The sequence below is a fragment of the Nelumbo lutea genome, chromosome 2, assembly GCF_056320005.1.
Source record: "Nelumbo lutea isolate HS-2025 chromosome 2, American lotus-T2T, whole genome shotgun sequence".
NCBI classification, from domain to species: Eukaryota; Viridiplantae; Streptophyta; class Magnoliopsida; order Proteales; family Nelumbonaceae; genus Nelumbo; species Nelumbo lutea.
The window spans coordinates 30,624,627-30,641,057 of record NC_142685.1 but is presented as its reverse complement, the minus strand read 5'-3'; the positions used below and the strand labels follow the sequence as shown (position 1 = coordinate 30,641,057).

The 16,431-nt window shown below is 39.3% G+C and overlaps 1 protein-coding gene across 2 annotated transcripts in view; it reads right to left on the bottom strand.

The window, feature by feature from the left end:
- The window catches only part of LOC148869576 (ENHANCED DISEASE RESISTANCE protein (DUF1336)), a 143,073-nt gene that overhangs the window by 79,946 nt on the left and 46,696 nt on the right, over positions 1-16,431 (bottom strand). For both annotated transcript variants that reach the window (XR_016107843.1, XM_088972529.1), the window contains exons 9-12: positions 4,404-4,504; positions 4,223-4,318; positions 4,003-4,067; positions 2,662-2,733 (exon numbers count right to left, since the gene is read on the bottom strand). Coding sequence is in view for 1 of the 2 variants with exons in the window: in XM_088972529.1 (XP_088828655.1) it covers positions 2,662-2,733; positions 4,003-4,067; positions 4,223-4,318; positions 4,404-4,504 (334 nt within the window). In the remaining variant the exon portion in view is untranslated. The remainder of the gene's footprint in view (positions 1-2,661; positions 2,734-4,002; positions 4,068-4,222; positions 4,319-4,403; positions 4,505-16,431) is intronic.

Below are 16,431 nucleotides of genomic sequence, written 5' to 3'. Positions count from 1 at the left end.
ATACTTTAGGGGTAATTCAAAAATAAAATTATGGGATCTTAGGATTTTAAAATTTTAGGGAAAACTTAGAGATATTTTAAATATCAATATTAAACCTAGAGATATTTTACTAATTTACCTTCGGGTTCGGGGAATTATATACAAAACCCATCCCCACCCCGTACCCAGTTCGGGGAAAAATTATTTTCCCTGTCCCTGCCCTGTCCTTGTTTAGAGTTGGGGGAAACACACCCCATTTGGAGCGAGGTGGGGCGAGGCCCCGGTTTTACGGGGGAAATTGCCATCCCTATATATGGTCGGTGGGAGGGTCTCTCTGACTTCTTAGTTCGACACTTCTTCCTTCTCTCTTCTTCTCTCTTTCTCTCTTCTCTATTTCTGAAACTGGTTCAACTGAACTATTATCACACATCTAGCTTTGCAAGAAAGGAAAATGATCCCTATGGATCTCAAAATGAAAAAAAAAAAAAAAAACTGAAGAATCCCAAGGAATATACACATGTAGTTTTCATTTTCCTTATCTTTTCAATAAATTCCTTTACCATCTACAAAAAGGTACAACATGAGAATAGATTTAAAAGGCAAGTATTTGAGACCAAAAATGACTTTAATAGTTACTACTAGTTATATGAAAATTTAGCAAAGCATTATATAAAATCAATTAAGAGAAATGCAAGGTGACCATGCAGTTTTTTAAGAACTATCTGATTTTATTAATAAAAAAGATGAGTGATTGAGTGCATTACAAGCTATTAAATTTGACCCACAGCCAGCATCCTCCTATCCCCTCTACCATTGGCCCACTATGAGTGCCTTGAAGCACGTCAGAGCAGCAACTTTCATGGCTTTGAAACCCATAGCGGTAGACCTCATTGGGAACATATTCCATGCCTGAAGCCACCACCTCAATTATAAGAGATTAATCAGCAAGACAAACTTCATACGAACCAAAGACAAGTAATCTCTTCTTAACCTCCATTCCCTCCTCAAAATTGATTATAGCGAGTGTGGTCACTGATAAAGGGAATCATGCCCTTTAGACTTCTAGAATCATTTAACACAAATATATACGATCTTAGATTATTTCCTCCTAAATACTCTGGAGTGATCTTTCAAAATACCTTCTTATGAGAGATATCATGTGGGCCCACTTAGGCCGTAGTTTCTCATAAGGCACAAAACCTCTCCGGCTCTCCCACACCACTGTTAGAACCTTAAATGGACAATTTTGGAGTGAGATTCATGATCCGTCAGACAGAGAAACACCACCTACATCCACCATGCACCCCTGAGCTAGCTAAAAGATCTAGTACACCTAGCCATGGAATTTTCTGGGCTCCCACCTTAAGAGTCACATCAAAATCCACATCTCTGCCATCTACTGGATCAATGGACCTCCTATGCCTGTTAGGCAACTCTCCAGCCAAATCATTCCATATCTTCTAAGGGGTACCCCAGCAACCTGGGAATCTATAAAACTCAGCCCACTTCCACCCTCACTCTACAACACCACCATTCATAATGTATAGATTTGACCGTTGGCCCCAAATTCATCACTCAGGGAATAAAGGGAAGGTTATTACCCTAACTAAGGATAAAAAAAATGAGTCAATCTAAAACTAGATAAGATTATTTGCATCAACTTTTACAATCTCCCTCCCGAAAGGGCATTACCAATCACAGCAGAAGTACATATATTCCATATGTGATGCAGGACTATGAAGATCCCCTCTCACCATCTCACATAGCCAATGGGGGCTTCAATTGAACCAAGAAAAAGGCTCCACATCCCGAGCTCAAGCAACAGCCTGTTGGACAACTTCCAGCCATGATTTAAGATATCTAGAACCTCAGTTTCTAAAGTATGAACTATGAAGGAAATCTCCCTCCCTGAATCTCCTCACGTCAGGTTTGCAGTGATATACCAAACCAATGAACACACCCACTCCTCAACATCTTCAATCTCTGGGTAAGACTCTACAAATCTTCCAACCAAAAACCTATCGAGAAATGCTACTCAGCTACCCTGTCACTGGATGCCATTACTCTGCTAGCCAACCCTATGACTGAAACAAAGCCAATCCAGATTCCTTGATGCCTGGGGGAGACAGCATTAGAAGATTTTCTCTTAGACATTGCAAGCCCTTATTTTCAGTTGTCTTTTTTCAGTTAAAATCTATCTTGAGAGGATATATTCAGCATCAAAGTCTTATTGTTCATATGCTTTTGCAAGTTGGTACCTAATTATATGAGATTCCTTTCGTGAAGAACCCCTAATCATCCCAACCAGAAAAAAAAAGTTCCAAAAGCTTTATATATGAACCAAGCAAAATTAAGTACACCATGACCACACGATAAAAGACATACATAATAATCTCATCACAAAATATAACCAGCATTGTATGATACCCCAGGACATACTATATATATATATATATATATATATATATATATATATATATATTATTACCTAAAACTTAGTAGTTAGTATCGTCAAATACTACAAATTTGAAAATATCTATTCATAGGAAACCTGCATGCCACCAAAACATGAGAAACAGAAAAGAATACAAACACTTCCAAAAAAGATTAAGATCTCAACTTCCTAACACATCATCATCCAAGCTTCACCTCAACTTTCTAACTAATAAAGATAATTCTTACGGATAATTTTGATCCGTTGATAACCAGGTCTTTGAGGCCTCTTCTTATGAATGGCTGGAGATTGTAAGATAGCTGCAGTAACAAATGCACACAAGCTGTCAATTAAGTAAACAGGTATGCAGTACGGTACATTCAACTAGGAAGCTATACACAGTTCAACTGAATGTGAAATAATCTGATCACCTTATTCAGTTTCAACTTAAATGTGTCATTTGTAATTTATTAATTGGGACAGTTAGTTTAATAATATGAGGTATGAAGTACAGTACATTCATCTAGGAAGTTATACACAATTGAACTAATTGTCAAGATGCTAGTATACAAAATTCTAAATACTAGAATAAACAGAAACCTTTAAATAGAAAAAGACAGAAACCAAGTATAAGGAATTTACATTATCACAGCTACTATTACACTCTAGCGTTGCTTCCCAGGCAATCGTGCCCTTTCTAATGTCAGCACATTTAGGTTCTGATTTGTTTATTTGGTTATTGGATCCAACTTAAAGAAATCAAATAGCGTAGTTTACATGTGAGAAGCATGTGTAAAAACTAGTATGTGAAGTCTGTATATCATTCTCATCCTAGGTGGTCCCTTAGGCAAAAGATTTGAAGAAGCCAAAGAGAGAATGGCTTATTGCAAAGTACTTGATTAATCGACTTAGAAATCCATGATTTGAGTACCAAATTGGAACTGAGGTTCTGGAATCCAAGTATGAATCATGAGTTATACTTCAAAAGATTTGATGAAACAAATTATTTTTGGCTGAGGAAAAGGAGGACAACCAAGGTTTAAATAGCTTAATTGCTTCCACTAATGTGGAAAGTATTGGGTGGCCATAGGTGGACAGGGAAGCAATGAAGTAGCAACAATGCAAGGTTTAGTAGAAGAAAATAAGAGGGCCCTACTAAAGAAAAGGATATGGAGCAAAGTGGGAGGGATGTTCTTTGAGTTCTGGTTGGAGTTGTTATTTGTTTCTGGAGGGTGCAAATAGTCGGTTAACATTTGAAGGTGAGGAGCTATGTTGTCCGCTCTAATGTTTGGTACCGGGTGTTTGGTGCTCGCTCTGGCTTTTGTTCAGATGCAGCAGGTGAAGTTGGTAGGTTCCTTTTGGGTGGTTTCTGGGATTTGGGTGGTGTTTGCCCGTGGATCTGTAATGTATTTTCTATGCTCTAAGGCCTCCTTGTTGGGAGTTTACTATTTGGAGTTTGCTTCTTTTTTCTCCTCTGTATCTTCCCCTCTTCCATGCACCTTGTATATTTTTTATTTTTATCAAATAAAAAATTCATTCTCAATAAACTGAAAGATGAAGAAAAACATGATCTTAATGAGAATTCTTACTATATGCCCCATCCTGTCCACGAAACCATTGCCTGCTGAAAACAAAATCCTTTTTGGATTTCCACCTGAAATAGTGTGATATTTAAGTAATACGTGAAGACCAATGGAAATGAAAAAGGTTCTCGACAACCTTCCTGAATAGAATATAATTATACTCGCTGGTCACTTAACTACTACATCTTATTTTAAAAGAAAAGAATATCCATAAGTAAAAACTTACTGATTTAGGTATTTTCGGTCATTTGTCCCATACACAACATCATAGTGCCCATTTACAGAATCTACAAGCTCTAAGTCACCTGTCAAAATATCCCACCTGCAAAGATCATTCTTAGAGGGACTTAAGTAGCCTCTTCACTTCAAAAAAGAGAAAAGAAAATCAAGAAATTTATTTAACTTACTCATATCTCTTATGTCGGTCAAGGCTCAAAACCACTTCAAAGACTGTATCCGCATCCGCATCAACAACACCAACAGACTTTAAGAGGACATCTTTACCACTCTACATAGAGTAAAAAGGTTTTTCGAAGAAAATGTTGATGGTTATTGGATATATAATAAAAACCACAGGGATCAGACATTGAGATAAATGCAGGTAGCTAGATACACAATGTGGTATCTTTTTTCTTTTTTTTTTTTTTGATCAGCAACAGAAATTTGATTCATTAGAATGAAAACTAGAGATACAACAAAGAGCTGTGGGCACAAAACAAAGCCCAAACAGAAACTATTCACTATTTACAGAATTGCCCAGAACATAGATTGTCTTTGAGTTCCTTGCTTTGCAAGACCATCAGCCAAACTGTTTGCAGATCTCCTTATCCACCTTATTTGGATCATCATGTCTTTAGAAATCTGCTTGAAACTCCTGAATTCATTCCTTAACTTCCATATGATTCCTTCCCTTTTTTTCAGCCAGCCCACAACTACTTTTGAATCACCTTCAATAATCAGCTTAGTAATCCCTATTTCTTTAGCTTTCTCTACTCCATAGACTGCCACAATGTGGTATCTATGACATATTCTTCCATTTGCATCTAGTATCAACTGTGATCTACAAACCATTTTATGTTCAAATAAGTTTTAGCAAAGCTCCTTATCTACAAGTTTTAACTTCTTACCAACTTATGGTCTTAGCTTTTTGTTTTCTTCTGCAATTTCATGATTCTAGATATCTTTCAAATGCGAAATAAAATAAGTGTCCAAGTCCTTTTTTGATCAGCAAATGATTTCATTAAAGATGAAAATTAAAGATAATACAACTGTTGAAGATACAAGAACCCTTTGGTAACATTTTACAAGTTTGCCCAAAAAAGATTTTAACTATCAACTCTCTGTTTGGCTAATACATCTGCTACCCCATTTGCAAACCTTCTCACCCAGCTGAAATGTGAATTCAATTGCTTTGCAATAACATCTATTACCCTGAAAGCGTGTTTGTATTTCCAAGGTGCTGCCTTGAGCTGCTTTGCCCAATGGATGACTAATAAGTCACCTTCCACTTCCAAATCTCTAAGGCCAAGCTGCTGTGCTAATCTCAAGCCTTGTAACAATGCCAAAGTTTCTGCTTATATTGAATCTCCCATGCCGATTGGTCCTGAATACAAAACCGCCATTGAACCTTGATGGTATCTGATAACTCCCCCAATACCTGCTCTTCCTGGGTTGCCCATAGAGCTACCATCAAAGTTTAGCTTCAGTTTATTTACAGATGGGGGCTTCCATCCATTCTTACCTCATCAGTGTGTCTATCCGATTATGCCACTTCAGACCAAGTTCTAATAATATCCTTAACTGAATAGACTTTGAACATTTCCAATGTTTTTACCTAGTGAGCAGTTCTCACTGAAATAGCTTCCACAATCTCCTCCTTGAACCTGCTTTTCTCATTGAATCTGCTGTTTCTTTCCTCTCAGACTGTCCAAACCAAGGCAGCTCTTAAGCCCTCCAATGATTTTCCCTCTCTTTTCCTTGGGTCTCAGGAAGTTGGGGTTGAAAATGTTTTACCACTTCTTGCTGGAGGGAGGGGGGGTCCATCTGCAACCAAAGAGAGAACAGAAATATTCCCAAAGACAAACCACAAGAGGATAAAAGATTAATAAGCGAGGCAAGGATTCAGAACTAACCTTACAAAGAACACACATATGAGGAGAGAGGCAAGAGTTTGGCCTCCTTTTCTGTAGCATGTCACATGTGTTTCATTGGAACCCCCAGAGTTGGGGCGAACTAAAAGATTAAAGAAGGAAGCACGAGAGAACAGGCCATCAGGGGAGGGACTCCAAACTCTAGCATCAGGTGTGTTTCGGTCCAAGTAAACAGACTCCAAAGAAGACAATAAAGAAATGAGTGACAACAGGCTCAACTTGTAAGTTGTTAGGGAGAGGATAGGAAATTGTTGTCAAAGGGGCATGTCACCTACCCAAAGATCCACCCAAAAGAGGACTTTATTCCCACATGCCACATCAAAATGAATGAAGTTTAAGAATAAAGGGAGTACCTCTAATATTGCTTTCCATGCTGATTTTGAAGAAGTGTGAGAGTCCAACTTTGCATCCCAGACATTCTCCCCTAAACCTTGTATGCTTTCAATGACTTTGTGCCACAGCCTATCTCCTTCTAGGGGAAATCTCCAAAGCCACTTCCCTAGTAGGGCCATATTCCTCTTAGTCAGATTTCTAATGCCTAATCCACCTTATTCCTTTGATTCACATACTTTCTCCCATTTTATCAAGTGATCCTTTCTTTCCTCCCCCGACTCCCAAAGGAAGTCTCTCATAATCTTCTCTAACTGCTTAGCTATTTTGACTGGGATCCTAAAGGTGGATAGGTAATAAATATGTGCTAGACTGGATTTAATTAAGTTATTATTCCCTCTAAAGAAATATAGATCCTTTTCCACATGGCCAGTTTTTTACCAAATCTTTCTACGACTGGTTTCCAGAAACTCTCTGCTCTTGGGTTTCTTCCCAACGGTAGGCCAAGGTAATTTAGGGGCCACTCTTTCACCTCACAACCTAGGATTTGTGCCCATAGCTGAATGCTACCCTCTTCCAAATTGACTTTAGACTTGAGATCTTTTGAAAATCATTGACCAAATCTCTTAGTTTCCTTATTCTTTCCTCATTACAGTCTTCACAAAAAATTATTATGGCATCTGCGAACTGTAAATGGGACACCACCACCTCATTTCTTCCTACCCTCCATCCCCTGATCAGGTTGTCCAAATCAGCCTTGGTGATCATTTGGCTTAGGATTTCAGCAATTAGGGTGAACAAAAAGGGGGATAAGGGGTATCCCTGTCTCAAACCTCTTTTAGTTGGGAAAAAATCCCTAGCAACTCCATTTATTAAGATTGAGAAATGTACTGAGCTAATGCAACTTCTAATTCAATCCAATTCCTCCATCTTTCCCCAAACCAATATTCTCTAACAATCCAAGAAGGAAACTCCAGTCCACCATGTCATAAGATTTTTCTAGGTCTAATTTACAAATCAAGCCCTTTCTTGCTTTCTTCCTCTTTTCCTCCAAACACTCATTTGCCACCAAAATTTGATTCACTATTTTGCCTCCCATCCAAAAAGGCTCCTTGATATTGGGAAATCACTAATGATATGCAAGATTTCAACCTTCTAGCTAGGACTTTGGCAATGATTTTATATAAGCTTCCTATGAGACCAATGGTCCTAAAATCCTTTGGAACTTTTACTTCTTTTCTTTTAGGAATCAAAGCAATGAACATTGCATTTAATCCAAGTGAGATTTCTCCTTTTTCAAAAAATTCCTCAAAGACATCCAACAAAGCATCTTTTATGACTTCCCAACAATCTTGGTAAAAAGCCAAAGAGAATCCATCTGGGCCTGGAGCTTTTGATCTTTCCATTGAAAACATCGCTTCATGGATCTCTTCCAGACTAAAATTCCTTTCTAAGAGACTTGAGTGAGTTGTAGGTATCCTGTCCCAATCTAGATCCAAACTTTCCCCATTTCTCCTTCCTAAGGTGGCAAAGATTGCTTTAAAATGGTCTACAAATATCTTAACAGCTTCCTATTCCCTGCTAAAAGTCTGTCTTGCAACCTCAATACCGGAGATTAAATTCTTTCTTCTTCTTCCATTTGCTAGTGAGTGGAAGAATTTTGTGTTGCCATCCTCCGCCAAGCAATCTGTCCGAGTCTCCTTAAGATCGAACTCTTCAATCCTTTTTGTAATTCTTTCCTTTAAATCCTCTAATCTTCTGAATGCTTGCTTGTTCCACTCTTTTATTCTCCCTTTGAGAAACTTAAATTTCTTGGTGAAGTTGAGTAATTTGTTCTCCAAATTGATCCCACTTTCTGACCACCATTCTTTAACGTTTTCAATAAATTTTGAATCTTCTAGACACATATTTTCAAATCTAAAGGGAGTGGGGGCCCCTTGATGGTTGGTCTAAGGCCACTCTAGGAAGCGCTTTCAGAACTAGGCTGCCCCAAAGGTCCTAATCTATTGAAAAAAGGAACCTATCCAACTTAGAGCACACTGGATTCTCCTGGAAACTAGACCAAGCAAAGGTAGCTTGCAACGGGGGTAGTTCTTTTAGTTCCAAAGATTCCACCAAAGCATTAAATTTCCTCATGCTTGTGACTATACCTTGATTGGGGTTGTTTGTTTCACTAGTGTATCTAATGACATTGAAATCACCTCCGACACGCCAAGGACCAACCCACAAACCTCTAATTGCAGCTAAATCCTCCCAAAAATGTTCTCTTTCTCTATACTAGTTAGGGCCATATACATTTGTTAAGACTCATGCCCTACTATCACTTCCCTTTTGAACTTTACCGAGATTGAATATTGCCCAATGAGTTCCTTTCGGCTTTCCAATTCTCCATTTTCCCACATTGTAAGTATCCCTCTAGAGGCTCCCCAAGAGGGGGAAAAGTCCAGCTCAATTCCCTATAGCCCCAAATAATCCTTATCCATTTCCTGTCCACCTCTGAAAGTTTTGTTTCTTGGAACAGCACTACATCTGGATATAACAGGAAGTGCCTAAATCCTCATGACAATAATCACAAAAAATGTCCATCTACACCTTTAAAGATTCTCCTCTCCTTTTTATGATAAAATAGAAAATTCTAAATTTAGGAAAAGATCCTACAAGAAATTCCAAAACAAGATTATATCCTGAATTTTATATTTTAAGGCATCCATCAAGATAAATGTGCAGAATTTATTTGAGAAATGTGAAGATGGAAGAGTGGAGAAGATTTCATCACGGCCAAAGAATAGATAAGATCCCTGGTTCTTAATTCCAAATTCCTCACCCTAGAAGAGATGAAAAAGCAGAAATCCTAATGATTTTAGAAAAGTGGAGAGGAATGATATTCCTTGATAGGGAAGGTGTCGCCTGGTTCAAAATCTTCATGGATAGAGCCATCTACACAGAACAGAGAAGATCATGGAAAAATATGATTATTAGCCAGAAGAAAAAGGCTAGTAATGTAAAGTTTAGAAAATATTAAGGGTAGGTTCTGAGGCTTACAGGGTTATATGAGGAAAACAAGAGGCAAGTGATTTGAATCCCCAAAGGAAGAGCACCGGGGTACTAGAAGTATCACTCAAGAACACTACAGGAGTTTGAAGGAAAAACCTCAGTTGCCAGATAGAAGATAACAGTGCACACTGACAATCCTAAGGAATCTACTAGACAAGGAGATGGGGTTCAAAAGAATAGACAGTTGTGGTGCTCATCAAAACTGCAGCAGTATCAGTGTGTTTGGTTGAGAGCAAGCCTGGACTATGGTAGAAATCTCTCGTAATTTCTACATGGACCAAGATAGCTGATTGGGTGAACAGACCTACCTCTCCAGTTGTCAACAGTGATTAAGCCTTTTGCTGATAACAAAGCAATAGTTTTCACTACAAGGAGTAACCAAGAAATTGAATCCATGGCTATACAGTCAAAATGGGGACTCAACTGTAGCCAGATGGTGTCCGACAACTAATATGGTGGAGAGTGGCTATGCATCAACCACTGTTGAGATTGGAATGGTAGGTATTCCTTTCAACTTGTGGAAGAAAGATGTGCTAAGAAAAACAGGGGATTTATGTCGGGGCATCATCAAAATCTCCAAGAAACGAAGGAGATGAGCAAACTTTGAGTAGCATGAATAAAGGTAGTTGGTGATACAGAATGCTTTGGAAGCCCATTATCATGGATTGAGGCGTACTATATGGATATTATTGTGAATGGAAGCAGCACTACAGAGGGAGAAGCTAAAGGTTGAAGAAGTCGATGTAGAAGCAACAATGCCATGTGGCAATGTAGCAGTGGTTCAGTCTACTAGTGTTAGCTCTTAAACAAGAATAGTAATAGCAAGATTTACAGTGGGAAAGCTTCCTATAACAGGTTGAAGATGTCGATTGTTTGGAATTTTGGCTTTTGAAGAGGACCAAGGAGTATGAGGTACCCTCAGTATGGAGTTCATTGAGTGTCTTCAAGGAGTGTTTCTTGACAATTCCTCTATTGAATGCAACATTTGGTTGACTGACCCTTCTAGAAAATTCCTTGTGCTTTCCTCCTTAATGCCCTTTCTTCCTAGCCTCCAAATGTTTATTTGTTTCTGGTAATGATTGGGTTGAAGACACCAATCCCCTCCCCCCCATAAATAAGAGCTTTTTTATTGGGAGGTACTTTACCTTAATTACACTTGTGATGTTCTTCAAAGAAAATATTGGACTGGTACTTATCTCCTAATATGTGCTTCTTGAGTAAGGCAAGCTGTGAGACTACCTTTCACTTGTCAACCTCCTGCCAATTTGCCTCTAGAATCTGAAAGTTCTCTTAGAATGCAAGTAGAAACCTCCTACTCTCCTAGTGATATAAGGAGCCTATTCTTGGAACCTTTCCTCCCTCCACCAAAAAATTGAGGGAAGATCATTTTTTCTGAAGAGTAAATAAAAAGATATTTCATTCAAAATAAAAAGTATTACAACCTTAATGGGTGTCAAGATGACACAATGAACTAGTCAACATAAAAAATTCAAAATCACACTCTTGAAGCTCAACTGCATCCCAGAGGATTTTCTCCAAATCAACTCCATTAACTAGTTACCCTTCTGTATTTAGCTCTCCACCAACCACTACCATCATTCATCCTTCATTCTCACATCGAAACTCTCCAGACTTGATTTCTGAAGCAAATCACCTCTAATTTGTATCTTCAAATCAGATTTCTTGCCACAAGTCTTCTTCCCTCCATCAACCCCACAGAGTCCTGCTTTACAGCTTTTTCCAAACCTCCTGTTCCCTAACCTTAAAAATTCCAAGTCTTCAACCCCTCACTCTTCCTCTCCTAAAAACTCCTCTTCAGCCCCATCTTTGTCCCAGCCCTTATTCTTCTCAATTCTTTCATTTTTTTTTCTATTTTTTCCTCACTTTTGTTTCCTTCAAACTATTCAAAAGCAATTCTTGCAAAACTTCCCCGCCCCAAAAGAACAGATCTAGTGATTTACCCACCTTCACCTCCTTCTCCACTAACTTACTAATATTCACTTCTCCATTTTGAGAAACTTCGGTAATTTCTTGATTGTCGACCCCCTTTCACCTCTGCCTCTCCCCTTATCCATCCTCCTCTACAACAGCAAGATTTCTTCCCCTTCTCCCACACCTACCTCCTTCACACCAAAGTCTCCAAATGAAATCGCCAAAAGCCTCTTTTTTCTATTATAAATCCTATTCTGCAAGCTATACCCTTTTGTCCAAAGCAGACACCTCCTCTTTCCCTCACCTCCCCTCTCCTCTTCTTTCTCCTACCCTCTTGTTTGCCTTCCTTTCTCTCTCAACTTGACCAAAGCATCAATAGTGTTTGGATAAGTTGACCTTACCTGTTCATTGCACAAACCAGCATCAGTCCCCTTCTCTGGAACATCATCCCTCACTTTCTCCACTGTTCTTGCCATGCTCGCCTTCGACCCATTCTCTGGAAAAGCAGGAATGTCGTCTGTCTCTCACTGGGGAGCAACCTGCACCATCACTTGACCCTCTTTTCCTTTTGGAACTCCAACATCAATAACTGCACCAGTACCCTAGCTCCTAGTACATCGATTTCCTCTTGGATCTTAACTTCTAACTGTTGCATGTTGTTGTCACTTCAGTTCTCCCCAGTTCTTCTCCCCTTCCCCAAAACTCTCAAAACCTCCTTTTTCTTTCTCAAACCTTGAAACAACCCAAACCCCTTCCTCTGATTTTTTCGAAACACTCGTGTTTGCCTGAACCAGCCTTAAGAATCTCCCATCCTCCCCCTCCATTACAAGCCTTAGTTCATAACTCTCCCCCACAAACTACAGCTCTAAATTATTTGGAATGTTTGAGACCTCCTCCACCTCCACTTACATTGTGGCCATATCCTACCCTTTCCAATCTGTTCTTGTCATCAAACATCAAAAACTTCCCACAGTAATCACCTATTCCTCAAAAGTGGGAATGCTCCAAGAATGAAGAGGAATCCCAACCATGTCAATCCACACTGCCCTTCTACTTCTTTGAACACTCAATGCTCCTGCCACTGGGAACCACCAGCCAAGTCGAAGGTCAAACTCCCTTTCCTTCGATTGTTCAAGTTCCAGGATCTTTTCTGCCAATTCTCGACTGTGAAACATAAATAAAAAAAGTCCATCATTCAGCTTCCTGATGCCCATAGCCCTCTCTTTTCCCCATTCCTTGGCAAATGAAGAGATGTGTGAAGATATCAAGTAAGGACCAACAGATTAATCATTTGAGGCAACTATAATGATATCTGGATTAGGGTTCTGAGATGGAGCACATCTGGTGCGGAAAACTTTACGTGGCAGGAGGGGCTCTCTCCAGAAAAGTGCTGTTTCTGTAATCATTTTTCGTCCCAATCACCATCAACCCAACTCAATTCAAAATATGTTTGTGGATAAATGACAGAGAAATAGGTTAGGCTTTTAGTTAGAGGGAAGAAAGAAATTCTGGTCAAGGAGATATTTCACATGAAATAAGCTTTGATCGAGAACATATCAATGAAGGTATCCTATCGGGTTTAGAGCCTAAGTACATTTCAGCCTTTCTCAGTTAACAACATTCTTAGAGGATGATTATGGGTCGCTTCCTCATAAATAAGAAGGAACTCAACAGCAATGCATCAGAGTCCTCCACAGGCATCCCTAATTAAGCTAAACTTTTATGGATGCAGCATGAGGAATCCAGTTAAATAAGGAATTGGGGTTTCTTAAGGAATACCAAGGGCATATGATGACTATTTATTTGGGAAATGTAGGACAAAGCAACTCAACCAGAGTGAAATTACTAGCTGTGCTACAAGGACCAAGAATGGGAAAATAGTTGAATTACAAGAACATCATTGTAGAAGGAGATTCGAGGATAATCATATTATGACTTTTAAGCAACACAATGGAACTTGACAACAATAAGAACTCAATGAAGTGACAAGTTTGACTAGGGGGAATTTTGCGAATCTTTCCTATGGACCCATTGATCAGCCAATAGTCTAGCTGATTAATTGGCAAGACAGGGTATAAATCTTAGTCAACTGTATAGGAGGTAAGGATGCAAACAAATAGTTCAGGCTTGAGTTCAATCAGGCCCGATTCGAGTTCGATTCTAATCGAGCTTGAATTGAGTTCGAATCTTGGAGTAAGCTCAACTAGCTATTTGAGCTTGAGCTCGACCAAAAGTTTAGTTCAAAAGCTCGTGAGCTTGGCTCGATTAACACACACTCAAACACATACTTACATATATTTTTGATAAATGAGATACATACATATCTACGTATATATTATAGAATATAAAAATATACTATATAATATATATTACAAAAATTGAAGGTGATTCAGCTAGCCAGCCAACTTGGTATTGAAAGGCTGATAATTGAAGGCAATTCCCAGGTTGTTGTGGGGTGGTTGCTGGATACAGATTCGACTATCGGAGGTTTCGCTTGGGTAACAAGGAATATGATAGTGAGGATCCCATGGATAAGAAGATTGGCTAATGAGATGGCTGATTCTCTTGCAAAACAAGGGTTTAACAGGGATTCTCTGTTCTGGGCAACTTTGTGGTTGTGTATAATCTCTCTACTAGTGGTTACATGTATCTCATGTAGTTCTGATTTGTTCTTAAAGAGTGAGGCTGTCCCTTGAGCCTCTCTAAGGGCTTATTTGTAACAGATCTTTATTTTGAGTTGTTTGGACTGCGGCTACAGTAACCCGAACAAGCAAGAGGAGGAAGAAGAAGAGGGAGAAGAAGAAGAAAGAAAAGAAGGGACTGTCGAATCTGATGGGTAAACCCTATCAGTCGACCCCTTAATAGTTATTAGTCTCTAATCACATTTACAAAGACTAAACTGCCCTTACTTAAGTGTGGGGCAGAGTGTCTCTAATAAGACTGCCACATAAGCAAACAACTTAACAAAGATAAGATGACTAAACTACCCTTATTCGGCTCACTTTAACACTCCCCTTCAAGCTGGAGAATATATGTCATATAATCCCAGCTTGATACATAGATAGTTCACTTTCCCTGAGCTTAGAGCTTTTGTAAACAAATCTGCCCATTGATCATTCGTGCCCACATGTTCTGTGCTTATCTCTCCAGCAAGAACCTTCTCCCTCACAAAGTGGCAATCAACCTCTATGTGCTTTGTTCTAGTTGAAAAACAGTCCTAGAAGTAGGGACTGTGTTTGAAACAAAGAAAACTAGCTAGAGAAGATTAGAGAAGATTAGAGAAGAAGAGAGAGCTGCGGCAAGAAGGGTTAGAGGATGAGGTATTCGAACTTAACCTCCCTCTAACTCTCTAATACTCTTTTATTAAGTTAATCTTTTAGTAATTACAAGAGGGGTCCTTAGTTGAACAAGAAATTACAAAAGAGGAACATAAAAGAGTATGGGCCCAGAATAAAGCCCATTACAGAGAAGAACATAAAGATAATATACAGTAACAGCCTATGGGCCATTCAGCCCATCTTCTCTACACTCCCCCTCAAGCTGAGCATAGATGTCAATCATGCGCAGCTTGCCAGTGTCATGATGAAGTCTTGCCTTGGAAATGCCCTTGCTGAGAAAGTCTGCCAATTGTCCTTCAGAAGTAACGAATGGAAGGCACACTTCACCGGAGGAGACTCTTTCACGAATAAAGTGTCTATCAACCTCAATATGTTTGGTTCTATCATGTTGTACCGGGTTGTGAGCAATGTTGATGGCAGCCTGATTATCACAGTACAACATCATGGGTTTGTCATGATCTACCCCAAGTTCTTCCATTAAGGACCTTAGCCACAATAATTCCGAGACTCCATGTGCCATGGCTCTATATTCTGCTTCTGCGGAGGATCGAGCCACAACTGTTTGTTTCTTACTCCTCCAAGAGACAACATTACCAGCCACCAGACTGCAATACCCTGAAGTAGATCTTCTATCATCAATATTTCCAGCCCAATCAGCATCAGTATAGGCTTCAAGTTTCAGATGACCATGTTTGGCAAATAGAATTCCTTTTCCTGGAGAGCCTTTCAGATAGCACAAAATCCGTTCTGTTGCTGCCATATGAGTATCTCTAGGAGCATGCATGAACTGGCTAATGCAACTGACAGCATTCGCAATATCTGGTCTAGTCATGCACAGGTACAGCAGCTTCCCAAGAAGTCTCTGAAAAACCCCTTTGTCTTCCAACAGAGTTCCATCTGTAGCTAAAGGTTTGTGACTCATATCAATGGGAGTTGCAAGTGGTCTTGCACCCAGTTTTCCAGTTTCAGACAATAAATCAAGAACATATTTCCTTTGGGAAATAAGAATCCCATCCTTAGATCTGGCAACTTCTATGCCAATGAAGTATCTCAACTCCCCCAGATCCTTAATCTCAAATTCTGTACGGAGGAAAGACTTAAGAGCCAGAATGCCTGAGGCATCATCACCAGTCACTATAATGTCATCAACATACACAATGAGATACACTGCTAAAGATCTACTTTTCTTCACAAACAAAGTATGATCTGACTGTGTCTGGACATAGCCGAATTTAACAAGTACAGCTCTAAATCACTCAAACCAGGCTCTAGGAGATTGGTTAAGACCATAAAGAGATTTCTTCAATTTACATACCTTTCCTTGCATATCTTTACCATACATCCCTGGGGGAAGACACATGTAGACTTCCTCATGCAAGTCACCATTCAGAAATGCATTCTTTACATCCAACTGATAGAGAGGCCAATCAAAGTGAGCTGCCAGAGATAAAAGAACCCTCACAGATGTCATCTTGGCAACAGGGGCAAAAGTCTCCAGATAGTCAATCCCATATGTCTGTGTGTAGCCTTTTGCAACAAGTCTAGCCTTGTACCTCTCAATAGTTCCATCAGCCCTGTATTTAATGGTAAAAGCCCACTTGCACCCAACTGGATCCTTCCCTTCAGGCAAA